The 16,794-nt window shown below is 39.4% G+C and overlaps 1 protein-coding gene across 1 annotated transcript in view; it reads left to right on the forward strand.

Annotated features, from left to right (window-relative positions):
* Positions 1-16,794, forward strand: part of LOC111502848 (uncharacterized) — a 243,822-nt gene that overhangs the window by 141,371 nt on the left and 85,657 nt on the right. Inside the window, exon 2 of the mRNA XM_074184566.1 lies at positions 11,438-11,470. Within this exon, the coding sequence (XP_074040667.1) occupies positions 11,438-11,470 (33 nt within the window). The remainder of the gene's footprint in view (positions 1-11,437; positions 11,471-16,794) is intronic.

The raw sequence follows: 16,794 nt of genomic DNA on the forward strand, positions 1-16,794 counted from the left end.
AGTCAAACCTAAAACACTTACTTTCAAATAGAATCGGTGCACTTGTCACTGGTATCACTTTCAACGGATGCAACTAACTCATTTCGCCATGCATGACGTATTTATAGTAAAATGAGCCTTTGTTTCGTCGCTTTGAGAACTGCGTATCTCCGGATGTAGATTCGACATTGACAGTGATCAATGTCACTTTGGGTTTGAATATAAAAATTAGTGATGACATATTCTGAAATGAAACAAAAGAAAATCAAAGAGTCTTTGTTATATGCATATTCACTGTTGACATTGATGCATGTCACCTTGGATTTGAATAGCGCAACAAACACATGAATTCTGCTTTTTTTCCCCATTTTATTTTAAGTACTACATGTGATGATGCGACTATTATTAGTGAAGATACAACTTTGTGCCCTCTTGGCATCGTCTCGGTTTTTTTTTCTGTTGATGAATTCTGCATTCGTTTTCCTTTCATTTGATTTGCTGCACGTTGAGATTCAGTTATCATTAATGAAGATGTGGGTTAGTGCCCTTCTGACATGTTGCACCATATTTGTTTTTTCTTTATAGATGAATTCTGCAATTTTTCTTCTTTCATTTGACATGATGTACGTGGCGATCCGAAGTTTTTTCAATGATTCTCTTTGCAATTCTTCCTATGCTGTTTCACATTAGGCGCTCGATATTATATTTTTCATTGTCTACACATTAAATCATTTGAAATGAGTACCCACATCGACCTGTTGCGACTAGTATAGCGAAAATAGGTTATGAGGTCCTTTTGGCTTCGTAAAATGATTAACTATGTTTTTTGACATCTAAAGGAATCCATTGATGTCAAAATCATCGGAATCGGACGACCGGAAGTGAAAACCGGAAGTGACCTGTTTTTGACGGATTCGAAACCTCCTCACCCTAAGGAATCCAAAAATACCATATGTTTCAGTATACGATGATTATTTCATTTTTTTGTCAACAAATTATGTGTTTTGAATGGAACTTTTGCAATTACATTACACTCGTAGTTGTTCATAACCCAACAACTTTTAATTTCAAATATGTTCAATGATTTTCTTTAAATGTGCAATTCTTTCTATGGTGTTTCACATTGGGCACTGTATATCATACTTTTCATAATCTACAAATGAAATCATTCGAAATGAGTACCCACATCGGTCTGTTGCTGCTAGTATAATGAAAATAGGTTATAAGGCCCTTTTGGCTTCGACAAATGATTAATTATGTTTCATGACATCTAAACGAATCCATTGATGTTGAAGTCATCGAAATCGGAGGACCGAAGTGGAAACCGGAAGTGGTCGTTGTTTGATGGATTCGAAATCTTCTCACCCTAAGGAATCCAAATATATCATATGTTTCAGTATCCAATGATTTTTTCATTTTCTTTGTCAATACATTCTGCGTTTTGAATCAAGCTTCTGCAATTGGAATAAACTTATAGTTGTTCATAACCCAACATTTTTTAATTACAAGTTTGTTGAATTTGCAATTCTTCCTCCATTTCTTATCCTTTCATTTGACGTGCTGTGTGCGACGATCCGATCATTATTAGTGAATATACAACTCAGTGCCCTTCTGACAGTTGCGCTATTATTTTTTGTAATAACTCATTTATTTCCACAAATCCTCACACACGCCACCACCTCCCATGCTGACTACGTCACTTTGAAGCTTTTAATGTTTTATCACTATTATTATTATGATTCGACCCTCATTCTCCAGTTCAATTTCATCTAGCACAATCAATCGAGCAATATTTGATGTCTTCATTCTGATTGGCTGACCTACACTACTCTGTAACAACAGAAGTTATGTTGGGTGTTCCACAAGGTTCCGTTCAAGAGTCTGAAAATTCGCAAAATGAATCTTCATATGACAAAGCATGGACTTTAGTCATTTCCTAATGATGCTAACTTGGTTAGCGAAACGCGTTAAATGATAAATGACTGTCATATTGAAACACGAAAAACCGTTACGACAATAACGATGAAATGATAACGAATGAACGCACGGAAAACGGTCGAAAACGCACGAAAAACGATCGAAAACGCACGAAAAACGATCGTAAACGCACGAAAAACGATCGTAAACGCACGAAAAACGATCGAAAACGCATGGAAAACAACGTATTTTGAAATGTCATTGTCGAATACTTCGCTCCCCCATTCGCGCCCTCACGTTGAGTCCACTAAGCTCAACCTCTCGACACTTTTGGATCTCCTCTTTCACCTGATGATGCTAACTTGGTTAACAAAGATACGAGACTCCCGACATGTTGGAACGCTAGACTTCTGTTGAATCGACATGTTTTTTTCTTAAATGATGTATTTTGAAACGCCCTGTATACACATTAATATCATATTTCAAATCGACATGTTTTTTTCCTTAAATGATATATTTTGACGCACCCTGTACACTTCGACGTCATATTTGTTTTTCAATGATGTATTTTGAGATACCTTGTACACATTGAAGGATCGCACGTTGAAAACTTACAGCCTCGTGGAACTGTTATGTTTTTTCTTAAATGATGTATTTTGACGCACCCTGTACACTTCGACGCCATATTTGTTTTCAATGATGTATTTTGAGATACCTTGTAACATTGAGGGATCACACTTTGAAACGATACAGCCTCATTAATCTGTAATGTTTTTTTATTAAATCTGATTCATTATTATTAATATATCATTTTCGCGCTTTTAATTTTCGTGGAGTAGTTCACGATTAATTCCTAAACCGGCAACGCCACATTGCCCCATAAACAATGATTTATTGTACAACTGGCAACGCCGAACCTGCCATGCTGGCATGTATCCACATTTGACAGATGCCGTCTTATGAGTCTAGTGTTTACAGTGTCCTTCTTCAACCAATAGATAGTTCAGCTAGTGACTCATAGATGACTTTGTGTGTTCTATAACTTTTCTTGTTTCCATATACTTTTGTATCGATGAATCAAGCGCCTATTTTTGTGCGGTTACTGATAACAGGACATGAAACAATTCTGTACGATAAATTATTCAAATGAATCTCTCAATATACGCAAAGCCACGTAAATTTGTGCATCGATTACGTCACACGCGCCTCTCGCTCTTACACACACATGCACATCTTTACATGAAATATTAATTATTTCCCAAATCTAAGTATATTTTCCTATCTTCAATATGATAATGACAATTACATTCTATGGAAATCAAAAATAAAAATGCTGTCAAGTATAATGAATGAGTCAATTTCGGTCCCGACAAAACTAACGCTGTAAATACCCAACATTCGCAGTTAACTTCAATATCTTACGATGGTGTAGAGGCTAAGGACAATGTCTACGGCGCGGACGACCCAGGTTCGAATCTCATAACTATAAACTTTTTTTAATTAAAATCACGTGACGAGGAGGTCTGAGCGCTGATGCGGAATCCCAAGGGGGCCGAGGGGTGAGGAAGAGTCGTGAGAGGGTCTGAGCGGTGATGTGGAGTACTATAGGGGGGCGAGGGCAAGGGGTTCCATGCTTGAATCGATACGATACTCGTTCCATCCTGCGTCGATGACGTCACACGTTTCCCCCTCACAGACACCGTCCCGCACCCTCATTGACATTTGACAGTTGCACAGACACCGATCCGTATTGACAGACATCATAAAACCGGCAACTGCGCATACTGCGTCGCATGACAACACCCATATGTCTAGTGTTTACAGTGTTCTTCTTCAACCAATAGATAGTTCAGCTAGTGACTCATAGCTGGCGCCAGGATTAGTGTTTACAATGTCCTTCTTCAACCCATAGATAGTTCAGCTAGTGACTCATAGGTGGCGCCAGGATCAGTGTTTACAGTGTCCTTCTTCAACCAATAGATAGTTCAGCTAGTGACTCATAGGTGGCGTTAAGATTAGTGTTTACAGTGTCCTTCTTCAACCAATAGATAGTTCAGCTAGTGACTCATAGGTGGCGCCAGTGTGGTGTACTCGCGACGATGCATCTGGGTCACGTGACAATTTGGAGCGCTCTGATTGGTGTACTCGCGACGATGCGTCTGGGTCACGTGACAATTTGGAGCGCTCTGATTGGTGTACTCGCGACGATGCGTCTGGGTCACGTGACAATTTGGAGCGCTCTGATTGGTCGCAGGATCCAAAATTGCCAGAATGAACCTTCATAAGAAAATACATGGGGTTTTGATCTAGAAGCCCTGCTGCCTATATACTGGCAAAACAAGTCGAACACTGATATGCTAGTGCTAGATAATTCAAATCTCTCTACAAACCAGAGATCAGCATTGGTACATCAAGTGTTGAACAGTCACTATTCAATCAACCTAGTTTACTGAGGTGGTATAAAATCCTGTTACTAGTTTCAGATCTCTTGTATTCAACCCCAGAAGCTATGTGCGATGTACTAACTAACCTTATTATTTTCACTACTTTCATCATTATCTAGCAACATCTGAGTTAATCAAGATATCAAAGACGAATTTGTTACTCCATGTGGCTTTTCGAAAGTGCATAGAAAAGTATAGAACTGAAATGTGTATATCAGGTTCCTCATTACCGTCAAATTCCTTCTGGCTTGACTTAGCGAAGGTACCAAATCAGTTTCAATTCTTGGGTTCGAGCTTTGATTGTTTGAAAAAGTTGAGATTTTTGCATCTAATTGGCAAAATGTTTCTACCCAGCTGTGGCACCTACTTGGTTTTTGTGTTTGAAACTAATATAAACCTCACCTCGAAGTCGTACTTAGATTTCTTGTTAGTAATCTGGTCAGTTTTGAAGGATTTATTGAGGTTTCTTTCATTACCTACTTGTGCAAAGATACATGAGTCAGCGTAACCTTTGGAGCTGCAGATGGATGGATTTTACTTCATTCGTCCCTTTAAATTTTGTCACTATACCGATGAGTCGTAGGTAAGTTTTCTTAGCAATTTAGAATGAACAGGAAATCATTTAAAATTAAAGGGGTGTGTTTTTAGGAGAGTATAATTTTTGGTAAAGAAAAATTTTGACTTTCTACTTCTTCATCTTATACAGAAATTAAATGGAAATCGACCAAACGGAGGAAGGAAGAAATAAATCCGCCCCAGTTCGACGGAAAAACTCCGTGGGCAAATTACCACCGACAATTCGAAGCTGCGGCCAGAGCAAATGGATTGAATGCAGGAGAAAAGGCGATTGTATCAATATTGGCGTTGCGTGGAGAAACAACGAATATTTTGCAAACCCTCACGGCCCAAGAACAAGAAGACTATGACCAACTTATAAAGCATCTTTACCTGCGGTATGGACAGGCCCACCTAGAGCACGTTTACCATTCACAGCTGATGAACCGCTGCCAGAAATCAGGAGAATCCCTACAGAAATTTGAAGCCGACGTTGCTCTATTGGTTCGTCTGGCATATCCTACTACACCTGAAAATGTAATGGAGCGGTTAGCAGTTCAGGCATTCTTGGACGGACCTCGCGACCAAGAAACGAGGCAGGCATTGACACTAACTCATCCAGTGCATCCCAGTGGATGCATATCCTACTACACCGGAAAATGTAATGGAGCGGTTAGCAGTTCAGGCATTCTTGGACGGACCTCGCGACCAAGAAACGAGGCAGGCATTGACTCTAACTCGTCCAGTGCATCTCAGTGGATGCACTGGCAAGGGCTCTGGAGTTTGAGGCTGTGAAACAATCCTGCAAGAGCCAGAACAAAGTTCAAACTATCGAGGAAGATGGACAGGTGTCTGATGATATTGAGGCCACTATTAGGAAGGTGATAAAAGAAGTGTTGCCTGAGAGAAAACAAATAAGATGCTGGACTGTGAGAAAATTGGACATCTACGTAGCAAATGTAAAAGCATTCAAAAAACCAACACCAAATCAGGAGAACTAGAGAGGTTCGATGAAAAGGGGCAATCGTCAGCTTGTAGCTAGCAAGCCCTCGTAAAAAATGCAAATGCCCTGTCATGGAGACCATGCCCGGATGACTGCAAACATTGCCGACGAGCAGAAGAGAAGGAAGCAGCTTTTTGTAGAACTACAGCTGTAGACGACAACTGGGAGGGTAATTAGATCAAGAAGGACCAAGAGAAAGACCCAGATCTTGGTTCAATGATCGGGTGGAGGAAAATTAATCAAAGACCATCGTGGCAGGAGGTAGTAGGTTATTCGCCAGCGGTTAAGTCCTACAGGGCCCAATGGAACTCCCTTACCTAGGAAAACGGAGTTCTGATGCGGGTATTGGAGTCTGAAGATGGTAGAGAAGAAAGGCGCCAGGCAGTGGTACCCAGGAACAGACGACGGGAGGTGCTCAAAGAAATCCATGATGAAGTCAGTGGAGGACATCTGGCAGTAACGAAGAACCTCCAGAAAGTAAGACAACGGTCTAACTGGGTTAATTGTCAAGCCGAGTCAAGGACTGGTGCAGAAAGTGTGGTGTATGTGCAGTAACGGACCTTGGATACGACTGAAAGCTCCAATGCGCCAGTATAACGTGGATAGTCACTTTGAGAGAATCGCCATCGACATCGTCGGCCCGTTCCCAGAGTCCGACCATGAGAACAAATACATCCTGGTAGCCATGGACTACTTCAGTAAGTGGACAGAAACCTATGTCCTGCCCAACCAGGGAACCTTTACTGTCGCTGACGTCTTGGTAAAGGAATGGATATGTCGATTCGGTGTCTCATTCGAGCTGCATTCGGATCAGGGCAGAAATTTCGAGTTCAACCTGTTCCAAGAAATGTGTGAAATGTTGGACATTCGAAAGACCAGAAACACAGCCTTACATCCACAGTCCGATGGAATGGTGGAACGAATTATTGAGACATTAACCGCCATTTGTCCAAGGTAGTCTCTGACCATCGAAGAGACTGGGGCCAGTACCTCCACCCATTCCTGTTGACCTATCGTTCAGTGCACGAGTCAATGGCCAAACCTCTGCCCGTATCATAATGGGCCGACAGCTGCGGCTTCCTTGCGATCTGAAATTTGTGACGCTGTGAGAATAAGACCCTGGGGGAGACAATGTCATCAAGCTTCGGCAGAGAATGAACGACATCCATGAACGATTCCATCTGAACATCCGGAGTGCCAGCGATAGAATGAAGAAGGCTTGTGACATCGAGACGAATGCTGGAGGATTCCAAACCGGTAACCCATTTTGGCTGTTTATCACCGATGTTGCGGAACTCGTAGGAAGGTCCGTACAAAATCATGAAGAAGATAAATGACCTCGTCTACCAAATCCATAAGCCACCTCGAGGAAAGCCTAAGGTCGTCTATTTCAATAGATTGGCTCCTTATGCTGGAAATCATGACCAAGTTTGCATCCTCAGACCACCAGAAGATGTAATGACGTTCCAGAAGTTCATGTCTTTATACTCGAAGGGACAGAAGGTCGTACATGGGGTAACTCAAGAAAAGTCACGAGACCTTTTCAAGGTTCCAGATGATTACGCACTAGCTCACTACTTCGCAGAGAATCTCCATATGTCCAGGGGTATCGCTGTGGTATTCAACAAGAAATTTGGTCAGCTCCAAACGTTACGAGAACAGAATCCTGAAGTCGGTGAAGTACTGCAGTTGAAGAAGGGTCAGAGAAACATTTTCTATTTGGTGACCAAAAAGCATTCTCGGGACAAACCGTTCTATGAAGATGTCTGGAAGAGTCTTACTAAACCGAGGGACACGATGCTCGACCAGAATCTTATGGACTTGGCAATCCAGAACATAGCCTCTGGGCTCGACAGGCTGGATTGGAGAATTGTGAGAAGCATGTTGGAAAAGATATTCAGATCCAAAGGCATCAAGATTTTGATGTGCGGTAACTTTCTTCCACGACCGAGCATAAAGACTGTGTTACTTCCATCGAACTTCACAGTGCAGATATAGGGAGTCGTGCAGATATCGACACACGCCAAGGATGACATTTCGAAGCGAAACGTCTTTAAGAAGGGGGCAATGTTACGAATCTAGCCGCCCTTGACCGATATGCCGGCCAGCGAACAAACACATGACATCACCGCGAAAGAATGCAGTCGGCAACCGCCGGTAAAACTCTAGTCGAGTACCGAACCGACTACATATTTCTATAAAAAAAACCTTACATTATATAAGCCCAGCTTCCCGACCCAAGAGGGCAGTTCAGAAAGTGAATCGAGCGGCTAAACAAGAAATTTAAATAGTGGAAATAAATTAAGAGTTAGTTGCTAAGTGTTGTAAATAAATTAGTTTGTGATTAGTGAAATATTGTTGGAAATAAATTTGTTTAAGACACTTAATTCTTCAATTTGTCACAATACAATGAAACAATCCATAGTAAGCAGAGAGAGAAGTAAGCAGAGTGAGCATATAGTTACAGATACAAACACAGGATATGCTGAGATCTGAAAAAATAGTTAGTAAGTAAGAAGAAACTTCAAGTTCTTCAGTTACAAATTTTAAAAACTCTCCACTAAATCAGATATTACCAATTCTAAAAACAAATTGTTATTTATTCAGAGAGGAGTTATATAATTATTCGTCATTTTCGCTATGACTGATCATCTATAGATATTAGTAAATAAATTCAATCAGAAAAATTGTCAGTGAATTCAAAACATGTTCAAACTATTAAAAGATCATTATTTGAATTTCGAGATGCTTTCGCTAACGAGTGCAATAGATTCATCAGAATCAGAAGAGAATTATTTGCTTTGACGAGTCTTTGTGATAAATGTTGATATTTGTAAATAATTTTTGAAATGATCAAAACGGAATCTCACCAATAATCTCATTATTTTCTTCTTAGTAAGACGTGTGAACTTTATATTTTTGATATTACTTATGATAATATTCTATATATGAATAAAACAGAAACTAAAAATTTTACACCATCGAGTTTATTGACGCGAGTGTTTTTTTGTGATCCAAATTAATTGCTGAAACAAAACCCCGGATGTTGAAAATTACAAACAAAATCAGTCTCAGTTACAAAGTATTAACAGAATTTCCAGGAGAATTTCATAATTCTGTTTATGCTGAATTTTACTTTGAGCATCTTAATATTAATTGAATGATTTAAATAACTCTTTTGCTTCGAGAAAGCAGTAATTAGCAGAATATTGAGTTAATAATAATAATCCCCGTGGTATTCATTACGCTGAATACCCATTTAATTAGCTCATTAGTTGTTTAATTGATGTTACAAACTTCACAAACTCTGTAAATAAAGTTTCTCGCGAGATTTGGTCAGGCAGGCGGTTGGTGGGATTTCTCTGTAAGCGACGTTTTGATAATTAGTAATCATTTGTTGGATGAGCGACTTCAGATGCTGGGGGATGTGAAGAAAACTAATTTTCCAATATACACAGCGAAAGAGAAATAGTGATTGAAAGGGGATATCCTTGCTTAGGAGATGAAAAAGTTTTTGAAAAGTTATGAGTTGTCTGTTCATAAGCAAATATGTATATTTGAAGACCAATTTTAAATTTGTGATACAAATACATTATTATTTTCATTTTGGTTGGTGGGTAATCTAATCGTGTCTGGTATACATAATTGAGTTGTCTGAAAAGTGAAAAATGTAGCATTTATTTCAAACATCCATTGTTGTTTCATGATTTGTTTCGACTTTTGAATGTCGACTAAAATATTCAATACTTTCAGCACTTTCAAATGGATCACATACTTGCACAGCTTACATGATTTCAATTTTCGATGGAAAAGAGGATGACGTAATGATTCAATTCGATCTAAAAGTGTTTCAATTAGCTACTTTATCACTTGAAGAATATGAATTAATGATGAAAATCTTGCATCTCAATCAGTGATAATCAGTTTTCTTTCCAGTTAAACGAATGAGCAGATGTGCTTTTTCTGTCAAAGAAAACATTATTATTCTTTACGTATAAAACGCTCTCATATACCAAAATCTTTCGTACACCGTTGATACTCTGGCAGAAATGTGTTACTTAGTTCTAGATCATCTTTAAGATATTCAACTTCCTGATGCCGGTAAAGATGAGCATCCACAGCCAATTTTCTGGATTCCAAATGTAATGACGAGACAAGTGTACTGTCATCAGCAAAACAATATCTATGATTCTCGGTTTTTTCCAATAAGTCGTTGATATACAATAAAAAGAGGGTTGGCGGCAATATGAATCACTGGTAAACACCAGCGTTGATGATGAACGTGTTCGAGAAATATCTATCTACGGCCACTTGCAGGGAACGTTCTTACAGGAAGCTTCAGAAGCATATACAAAAATGATTCGACAAGCCATAGCATCGAAGTTTGGCCAGCAAACCCTCATGCCACACACGGTCAAAGGCCTCAGAAATATCGAGCGCAACAGCTCTTGACTGTCCATGTTTCTCGATTCCATTGTTGCAAATATAAATGACATTCGATCTTTGTTTCCGAATGATGATCGCTCAAGGTGTTGAAACGTGTTGAAGATGAAGAAGTCAAAGCATTCTGGTCATTACCATGAAGTCATGAACGGCGATGTGGTTGGAGAATATTTTGAACAAATGTTAGACCTCATTCCAACTAGGTTAGGTTAGGTTAGGACCAAAGTGAGTGGGTCTATTCGACCCTCCACCGCAACCCGCAATGGTTTATTGTGGCTCACACCTATTCACACTCGGCCAAATAAACCCAGCTTCTTAACGAAGCCGATTAGTATGTATGGTGAGTGGTATTTCAAGTCAGATGGTAGGAGTACGGCTTTGCCGAACTTTAAAGACCTGATTCGGTCCCCAGCGGGGCAGGCACAAAGTGTATGTCATTTCAACTTACTATATGATTGTAATGGATAATGCAAATTATCATTCCAGAAATGTTCAAAGTATACCAACTAATGGTCGAAAGAGAACTAGTATGTTTTAAAATCTACAAATAATATTATTATTCTCCGATTACAGATTCTAGTTCCATTGAACTCTTTTGGGTTCAAGCAAAAAGGTTGTTTTCCGAAAAGAAACACGATGTTTGGAATGAAAAATTTCAAAATACTCTTTGAACAGCCCTTAAAGAATGTTTATTTCAAATAATGCTGAAAATTAATTGAGCGTGTTATGAAAGAAGAGAAAATAGTGATACATTTCAATTATTTAGTGAATCAGTTAGAAAGCGAGCCCGAACGCTCATAAAATATTTTTTTGCGACCTGTTTGCGAGACAAAAGTAGCATAAACCCGCCTATCCAAGCTGCGGCAAATAAAAATGGAATCACAAAATTTTTTTTGATGAGTGTCATTCATATTGCGCATTTATTACTTTTGACTATAAGAAAAATTAACAAAATATTAAGTATTATTAAAATTTATGTTTGGTGAATCTTCTCTCGAAACCATTATGATTTCTTATTTAGTCTTCCTGGCAGTAGATAAGATCGTGTTTCGGAATATTTTAATTGAATTTATTTAAGGCTAAATTTCTATTTCAGGTGCCCTTTGGAGAACATCATCGATTCGAAAAGGTGAGTCTAAACATTCATTTAGTTTGTCGTTAAAATGTGATCAGTAATAATTTGATTGGGAAAATTTAGTCATTCAAATGATAATTTGACATGGTGAATAATGAAAATATTAGAGTGGGAGCAAAGTCTTTTATTTTTGAGTAATGAAAGAAGTCGCTCAAAATAAGAACTCCAATTAGTATCGCATTAGGCAAAAATTGGTTCTCTGACTAATGAAATACACAAACATTTGTTGAAATAATTCATTTCAGAGTCAAATAAACTATACTATTCGTTAATCCAAATTATGTCAGCTTCCGGTATATGAATTTTGTGTTTTTCAAATTCAAATTTTCCGTTATATCAACATCTGCAAAAAAAATTGAAAATCATTTAACCTCACTGATATAACTCAATTGAGAAAAACCAAAACAAATGAAAAAAGTAGCCTTCCGGGTGTGGGGTAGGTAGGTCTAAAGTGAGTGGGTTTATTCGACCCTCCACCGCAACCCATAAGGGTTTATTGTGGCTCACACCTATTTACACTCGGCCAAATAAACCCAGCTTCTCAACGAAGCCGATTAGTTTGTATGGTGAGTGGTCTTTCAGGTCAGATGGTGAGAGTACGGATCTGTCGAACTCAAAGAACCTGATTCGATCCCCAGCGGGTCAGGCACAAATTATATGCTGTGTAGTTTCATCATTTTCCAGACAGGGGCGACACATACTGTCTTCCGACAGTCCAAGTATCTGCATGTGATGATTCAAATGACAGTGACATGTAAGAAGGCCTGTTAGACATCGTAGTTCATCCCTACTGTAGTCCAACAACTGTCTGGAATCAAGCTTCGAAGGGTGAATAAACGCCTTGGAGAGAGCCAATCCTGGAAGATTCTGCCAGAAGTCCATAACTCTTCTTGCCATCCAGGTGTTCAGTATTTGGGCAAAGCCCAAAGCGATGCCAATGACAGGTTCTGGTCCAATGAAGTCGCTTGCAGCACCCTCCTTTGCAAGAGAGTGAACAGCTCCATTGCCTTCCAGGCCAGTATGGCCAGGAATCCAGACCAGAGACAATCTGTTTAGTCTTCATATCGAGGAGAGTCTTTTTTGGCAGTTTGCTACCAATTTAGACGTTGCTCGGTAGAAGCCAAGAGCTTCCACTGCCGCTTGACTGTCCGAGAATATTTTTATTGACTTGTGAGTGAGGTTGGATTCATTCAATAGCGTAAATTCAATAGCGTAAATTTCCGCTTGAAATATAGTCGCATAAGTTCCTAGGCAGGAAGATAACTCTGTCCTGGGTCTGCGACTGAAAACACCTGCACCAGAACCTGAAAGTGTTTTTATCCATCTATGAACCAACAACTATCTGTTCTTAATATTTCCTTCTCCCCGGGTGTGAGAATTCTCAAGTGACATTTTCAAATAACAAATTCGAGAAATCTTGTGAATCGTTTACTTTGTTCAATAATAAAGTATTGAATGATACTTTCTCAGTTTTGTAAATGTGATAGGTTATACAGTGCTTTTCTTTGATGCCCCCCTTTAATTTTTTTAAAGGTTCAACTCAAAAATTGAATTTCGGAATGATTAAATTAATGCATAAATACTTCATTCTGAAGTGACATTGACAAATGAAATTTTTCAATATGGCGACTGGGCGCCATCTGAGAACAAAAATTAATGAAAAAGGGGGTCTTGTGACACATCTTTTTGAAGCTCCTGACAAATGTTTCACAACTCTAGAATATAATGTCAATATCTTCAACTACTACAAAATGGCTAAAATTTTGAAAATTGCCTGAATACATTGATATTTAACTACATAATATGAGGTAATAAGTTCGAGGTCAGTTCAGAAGATGCTCGAAATGATTGCCTTGAAGTTCTTAACATATGAACAGCATATCCGATATTTCACGCCGAAGATTTTCGAACAGTAACGTCAAAATCTCTACAAATATTTATTATTCTCTGCCGTATATCCAATATTGAAGCAGGTTCAGTTTTGTACACTTTTTGCTTCAAATAGCCCCATAAAAGTTCAAAGGTGTAAAAGCTGGCGAGCGGGCTGGCCGTTCTGTAGGACGTCGACGGCCAATTTAACGACCAGGAAAAGTAGTATCCACATAGTTTCTTGCTTGCTGGGATAATGTAGAGGTGCTTCATCTTGTTGGAATACAATATCCATATCGAATTCATTAGGATTCGCTTCGACGATTTCAGTGATGAGAGAGTCAAGAGTAGTTTCCAGCAAATTGAAATACAGTTCCTCTGTGGAATTTTTATTAATAAATAGTGGTCCTATAATATGGTTTCCCAATATTCCCGCCCAAACGTTATTTTTTTCTGGATAATGGTTATGTGTTTCCCGGAAAACGTGAGGGTTGGTGTCACTCCAATAATGGCAAGTTTGTTTGTGAACATTTCCGTTTAAAGAAAATGTACATTCGTCCCTAAAACAGATATTGTGGAGAGAGGTAGGATGCCTTGCATTGATTTCTGTCATGATTTCGCAGAATTCTGTTCTTCGATCAGTATCATCTTCAGTTAATTGACGTACCATTTTAATTATGTATGGATGATACCTATTTCTCTTCCAAAGTCTCCACACAGTAGAAGGAGACACCTCACAAACATTCACGATGGAATAAGTAGACTGTTCAGGATTTACTACCATCTCACCAATTATTTGCACGTTCCCGCAGAACTATCGCCCGATCAGTCTACTCTCGTCGGCGGCTAAGCTGGCTGAAAGAGTTGTACTGCGAAGACTCAACGAAGAAGTTGAGGACCGAAATGTTCCGCCTAACGAACAATTCGGCATCAGAAGAGACCATTCCACTGAGTTACAGACTCTAAGGTTGGTCGAAAACACCATCAGCGAGCTAAACACTAACAAAAAAGTGCATATTGTGCTGTTAGACATTTCGAAGGCCTTCGACCGAGTATGGCACGAAGGTCTTCTGCACAAGCTAAACGCGTTCGACCTACCTCGGGGCCTGATCCGGTGGATCGGGTCTTTCCTGAAAGACAGAACTTTTCAGGTCAGAGTAGAGGGCTCTCTGTCTGACAGCAGAGAGATCCTCGCTGGAGTGCCACAGGGGGCCGTGCTCTCTCCGACGCTGTATTCACTCTATACCAGCGACCTGCCTAGGTCCGAACGAGTGAAGATATCCCTGTACGCCAATGACACGGCTCTTCTCTCATCTTCCATGGGTCGAGAGCTCGACGTCGTCTACATGCAACGTGCATTGGACGACCTCGAGCGCTGGTACCTTGATTGGAAGATCCGAGTAAACCCGGAAAAGACTCAGGCGATAACCATGGGAAGATTACTATCTTCTCCGGCCAGAAAAGTGAGAATCTCTGGAAGGGAGATTGACTGGCAAGCGCGAGTAAAGTACCTCGGCCTTTTGATAGACCGTAGGCTCCGATAGCCAGTCTGTACCCTCTGATCAATAGAAAATCAAAGATGAGTTTGAAAAACAAAATCACGATCTATAACACGATGTTCAAGCCTGTTATTATGTACGCTTCAGGTGTCTGGGGACAAGCGGCTCCGTCCAACATTTCCATTCTGGAAAGGTTGCAAAATAAGATAATTAGGATGATTGTGAATGCTCCTTGGTTCGTGCGGAATGAAGCCATCCGCAGAGATTTGCAGCTGCCTTCCATTCGGCAGTCCATTCAGTCGAGGAATGAGAGAGTTTTCGAAAAAACGGAAACTCATGAAAACCCGTTAGTTAGGGAAGCCACAGATTATGCTGTAGACGACCCCTCCCGATATAGAAGGCCCTCATGTCCCCCGTTAACGGATGAATAACTTTTTCATCCATCCCACCCCAGCCAGGTAGGGGTATCCCGTGAAGGGCGGCACTGATGTCTAAGGACTTCATGCCGTCACCAATTCAGTCATGAACCCATTGGTCCCTCTCAAGACCAACAATCAGCCAAAAGGGTAGAGGAGCTGGTCTCCAAACCTGGATAAAATGAGATGACATTCTGGTTGCTGTTCTTCCGGATGACCTGGGGGCTTTTTGTTATGTACACTACCAGTAATTGTGAATTTGGTTACAAATTCCCTCAAATATTTTCTACTGATAGGACGATTCAGAAAACGTTCGTTGAAAATTATTTTGGTCTCGTGAAAGTTACAAGTCGCACCGTAAATAAAAATCTCTTCCATTTTTTATCCCAATGGACGAGAATTGACCATTTTAGAGATTGTTGTCGTGGTACCTTTCTACTAGTGAAACTGAAAATTAAATGAGAATATTCTAAGTGAACAATGATGTTCACTGTTGTACTGTGATTTTTTGTCGTTTTTATGAACAAAAAATAACTTAACAAACCTTGTCGGGTAGTTTGAATTGCCATATGGGAGGAAATTATTTAATGTTCCGCCGTTTTGTAGTAGGTGAAGATATTGATTTCATATTTTAGGGTTGTGAAGTATTTGTCAGGAGCTTCGAAATGGTGTATCAAAAGACCTCCGGTCCATTTATTTTTTTTTCCGGATGGCGTCAAGTCGCTATCTTGAAAGTTTCATTTGTCAATTCCACTTCAAAATAAAGTATTCATGCATTAATTTCATTATCCAAAATTTCAATTTTTTACCCGTTCGAAAAATAAAGGGGGGGACATTGAAGAAATGCACTGTATGATAAAACAGTTTTTAACTTTTTTGAGTCTTTTATGTGCACTACTTTTTAGTCCACTTGGGATTTTTTAATAATCTCCGTTACAGTCTCTTTAATTTTGTTCACCGAGGTTTTAAAAAAAAATCTGTTTTAAAATCTGTTTTTCCGTTAACCAGCTGTCGCACCCCTACGAACAACAACCCTCAGAAGTCGAAACTTGTGCGAGCTAAGGATTAACGAGGTCTTACCTTTTAACGTGTGATTCCTAACACGGGTTGGACGGTAGCAAGTGAAGATCGATCGTTCAGACTAGGGCTTGAACCACCGACCAACACAGCAGTCAATTCGAGTGAGTGAACAAAGCACCTACGCCGAACCGCTTGGCTACCGACTGACCGGTAGTTAATAAAATGTTGAATGGAAAAATTGATAAATGCAATTAAAGAAATAGATTTCTTTTTATTTTCTCTAAAATATGATCAAATGTGTAAACTTATTCTTGTATAGTTGTGACATATCTTTGGGGGGCAGTTTGGCTCGATATTTTTATATAGAAAATCAAAATATAAACGCTACGGTGTAGGCTTGTTGAATGCTAGTTATTGATAAATCATACTATATTATTAAACTAAACTTTCGTTAGGAGATTCTGTGATGTTTCAAGGATCATCTTCTGCTTGTTTCACCAATTTTTTTATGATC

Source organism: Leptinotarsa decemlineata, unplaced genomic scaffold (assembly GCF_025532065.1).
Source record: "Leptinotarsa decemlineata unplaced genomic scaffold, Ldec_3_MD MMD2_tig00026354_RagTag_RagTag, whole genome shotgun sequence".
NCBI lineage: Eukaryota > Metazoa > Arthropoda > Insecta > Coleoptera > Chrysomelidae > Leptinotarsa > Leptinotarsa decemlineata.